Below are 4,092 nucleotides of genomic sequence, written 5' to 3'. Positions count from 1 at the left end.
GAGTGGGAAACCGAAAACAAAACCAAATACCACTACTTGGTTCCGGTTCGGGTTCGGGTTCGGGTTCAGTACTATTACGAAATGTGTTATCTAAGTAGGTGTTCGATACCGAAATCAGACGAATACCATTAATTGGTTCCAACTAATTCCACTTCGGTTTTTTGGTTTTAAAGCTTGTAACGCTATGTTTGCATCCACAATCGAAGTAGTTCATTTCAATCAAGCAAATAGATTGCCTTTGTTGCAAATATAACATTACATGACATTAAGAGGGTGTTTGGATAGGGAAAAAAGAGGGTACTTATTGCCTATTGCTTATTCTCACCACAATAAGTTAAGTTTAAGTGTTTGGATAGGAATCCTTAAAAATCAGATTATTGTGGTTGGAATAAGCTAAATAAACTGATTTTAATAAGCATCCCACTTGGTTATTGTTTATTGCTTATTCCCACCACAAACACTTTTGCAAAAACTACTTATTCCCACTACAATAAGCTAATAAGGTATAAGATCATTTATCCAAACACCCCCTAATAAACAGTTAAAAGTTTATACTCGGAAATTTTATCAAAATATATGAAGCAAATACAGGTTGCACCAATAGGAATATAAGATTGAGAATATCCTCAATCAACATTCATACATACAACACCAAAACCCCAATTAACAATGTGAACAAACCCTACCACTAAACAATGAAACATCGGTGCAAAGCCAGGCGATTAAAACAAAATTCTCCGGCCACGGGCTCAGGCAACAAACCTTACTCTACAAACAGCTTGTGGGTTTAACAACGCCGGAAGCTCTTCCTGCTGCATTAACGCAATATGCAGACGCCGGAAGCTGGTTCTTGAAGCTCAGGTTCACATCTTGAATCGTGATTCCCCTACATGGATTCTTCTTACTGCAATCAAACTTCACCGCAACCTTCGTTGCTGATGTCCCATGCACGTCTTGATACTTCACGTTGCTTATTTTCACACCGGAAACCTGCAACCGTTCCAAAAGTTATGCCTCTTTGAACAAAAAACTGAATAAAAATTCATCCAAACTCGAAAGAGAATCAACATTTTATAAACATACCTGACGAGGACAGTTTTTGCTTCCAGGGCAGTAGTTTTGGTCGATGACAATTGGATTCTCGACGTTGGTCATGACGGCGTTCTGGAAGAGAACGCCATTAACGAAACCACTGCTCGGCCTCGCCCATGCCTTGATCCGCAGCCCGTTATCTGTGTCTTTGAAAGTAACCCTCTTCACTGTCACATTCTGCACCCCTTCTTCTTTTAAGTCCTTCCCTAAGCTTCCAATGCTACAATGATACATGCCATTAATCATTACAACTTTACAGATTCCTTTAGAATGTAACCTCATTCTGATGATTTCGGTTCTTACCTGATGCCATGTCCTGGTCCACAAGCGACATTTTCGATCCATAGATTGGTTGTACCGGGGCCAATGGAGACACAGTCATCACCGGTGCTGATTTTGGAGTTCAAAATGGATACTCCGGTGGACAACTGCACGTGGATGCCGTCTGTGTTTGGACTGTTCCACGGCGCCACCACGTTCACCCCAACCACCTTCACGTTATGGCAACCGTTCACCACGATGTGGAACATTTGGCTGTTCAATGAACTCAACCCATTCACCACAACATTTTTAGAGTTGAAGATCGCTAAACTCTGCACAATTCAACCACAATACTCGTTTCAAAAACCAAATTAAGCAGCAGTTAATTAACCACGAAAACAAAGAGATCAATCAATCATTACCGTCGCTCCGGAGGGGCAGTTTTTTCGAGAAGCCTTACAAGCCCATAAACCAGCACCCTGAGCATCAAGGATGCCACCGAGAATGGTTACCCCTTCAACTACATTAAACCGGAGCCAATACTCAGCACCATAATTGGAAGGAGCCACAAGGGTGCCATCGATACGAATGGTGATAGCTTTGTTCTTGCATGGACCACTGAATCGTAAACCACCAACCAAATACCTTCCATTTGGGACGTAAATGGTTGAAGGCTTGGATGAGCCACATGCACCAGACCATGCAGCCATGAATGTTTTGGTCGAGTCAGTTCTCCCGTCGGTTTTGGCTCCCATTGTTCTGACATTATACGTTGTAGCGACGGTGGATTCCATGAAGGAGAAGACGACGACAAGTGCAATTACCAAAGGGATCGCCATGGTTGTGGAGATGGTGGAATTGAAGAGGTAGATGGGTGGTTATTTATGAGGGAGATTGTAGAGCTACCATCTAACTGTATTTAATTAGCACTAATCATCCTTATTTAATCGATTAGTTAATGTAAAATATAAGTCAACACACTGTTTCCCATGTATATTTTGCTGCTGCTATGGATGTTTGTACAATGTACCGTATAAGTTGAATAAAATACGAAATTTGAAGAATTATTTGGAGATCATGGATTGATCCTCAAATAACGGACCCGATAATTGTAGAAACATGTCTTGTTTTTTATAAACATAAAATATTACTATAATTTAATTTAATTTGTTATAATGTTGTTTTTGTTTAAAAGCCTAAGAAAGAAATCAACCATGAAATTTGAAAATAGTATAGTATTTATTAAAGACCTTTAAAGAGACTGTGTTGTAGAAGTTTAACGAGCAACATGCATTGAATTTGTTAATTATATGATCTCATTTTTGTAACCGTGGTATTTTATGTTGGGTCTCATGACTTGTATCTACAACGAAGTTATATAATTTAACAGCTTAACATAACAAAATAAATCTTGAAAGGAATATCAGGTCTCATGACTTGTTTTCTCCAGGTTGTGTCCTCTCGATTGAGTTGTGGGTTAGGATTGGTATTTGGTGAGAGGAGGTTTGTAACCCTCTTATCCTTAAGTCGCTTCATTACTTGGGGATTCGATTCGGTTGACAGAAGGCTTTTGATGCGGTGGTGATGATTTTTTGAGGAGCTTGTGGAATTCTATCATTTAATCAGGACGTTTATTCCTAGGAAATCTGAATTTCTTTATAATATTATTGGTATAGCATTTTTCTTTCTAATACATAAAAAAAGCTAAAATTAACGATTGGCTTCAAACCCCAATTTTAGCAGTGATTTTTTTTTCTAACTCGTTGTTAGATTTCCAAAAGTTCCAAAAAAAAAAAAAAAAAAAAATAATCATAAGAGTTAATTTATGCAACCATTTCTAATCAAAACGTATATCATTTAGAATATTCATAAAATGTATGACATGAATTCATATATTCATAAAAAAACTTGGTAATAAATATATAATATTGTTACATTGGTAATAAATCTATTTAATTATATAAATAAATAGTTTATTTTGTTGGATGAATAAGGTATCAACATTTCTTTCATATAATTATGTAAACTGTTATTTGCGAATATATTCAAAAGATCTATATATATAAATTCCAAAGAAACTGACAAAATCTTATACCTCATTAAATAAAAATAAAAAGTAAAAGACAAACTATGTAATAGCAATGATTTGTCATAAAATAGCCTGAAAACTTGTGAGTGCCTTAAAATACCCATATATTTTAATGTGCTACCACAGAGAAATTATGGGTGAAATTCTTATTTACAGCAGTAGTTTGTTGTTTTATGTCAAGCTCACTACAAATTTGGGGACCCCCACTGTGAATATTTCGTTTTGGCATGTGTTTTGTTATTTTGTGAAATTATGTTTAGGAATGGCAATGCGAAATTGTCATTTTTACTACAAAATTGGTATAAAAGAGATACAAGTTTTATTGTTTTTCATATATACTCAAATTAAAATACTCACTTCTTTGTTAATTTCGCGTAGGGAATGTATCATAGAAGATATCGATAAAAGAAGAAAGGGATTACATAAATGAAAAAAAAAAATTAAGTTAAAGAAAAAATGACTTTTGATTCCAATATGGACACTTTTAAGCTACCCAAATACTTTCACCATCTTGAAAATGAAATTCAAGTGAGACAAGGAATAATTGATGGCCAAAAAAGCTATTTCCGTTATGATTTTTGATTGTGGGTCAAACCCCCCTTCAGACAACTAGTGTCCTTAGATCCTCCTGCATTTTACGGAGGCAATCA

The 4,092-nt window shown here is 36.1% G+C and overlaps 1 protein-coding gene across 1 annotated transcript; it reads right to left on the bottom strand.

Moving 5' to 3' along the window:
• Nucleotides 1-534: 534 nt before the first annotated feature.
• Nucleotides 535-2,223, bottom strand: LOC145159367 (polygalacturonase-like). Its single transcript, XM_079078321.1, has 4 exons — nt 1,776-2,223; nt 1,396-1,685; nt 1,084-1,312; nt 535-990 (listed from the first exon to the last, which is right to left on the bottom strand). Exons 1-4 carry the CDS (start codon nt 2,190-2,192, stop codon nt 769-771), a joined length of 1,158 nt encoding a protein of 385 aa, XP_078934447.1. The 5' UTR covers nt 2,193-2,223; the 3' UTR covers nt 535-768.
• Between the last annotated feature and the right edge of the window lie 1,869 nt (nt 2,224-4,092).

The sequence above is a fragment of the Lactuca virosa genome, chromosome 1 (genome assembly GCF_052849685.1).
Source record: "Lactuca virosa cultivar CGN04683 chromosome 1, Lactuca_virosa_CGN04683_v6, whole genome shotgun sequence".
NCBI lineage: Eukaryota > Viridiplantae > Streptophyta > Magnoliopsida > Asterales > Asteraceae > Lactuca > Lactuca virosa.
The sequence above is the reverse complement of the archived record's forward strand: the minus strand, read 5'-3'. Positions and strand labels throughout refer to the sequence as shown.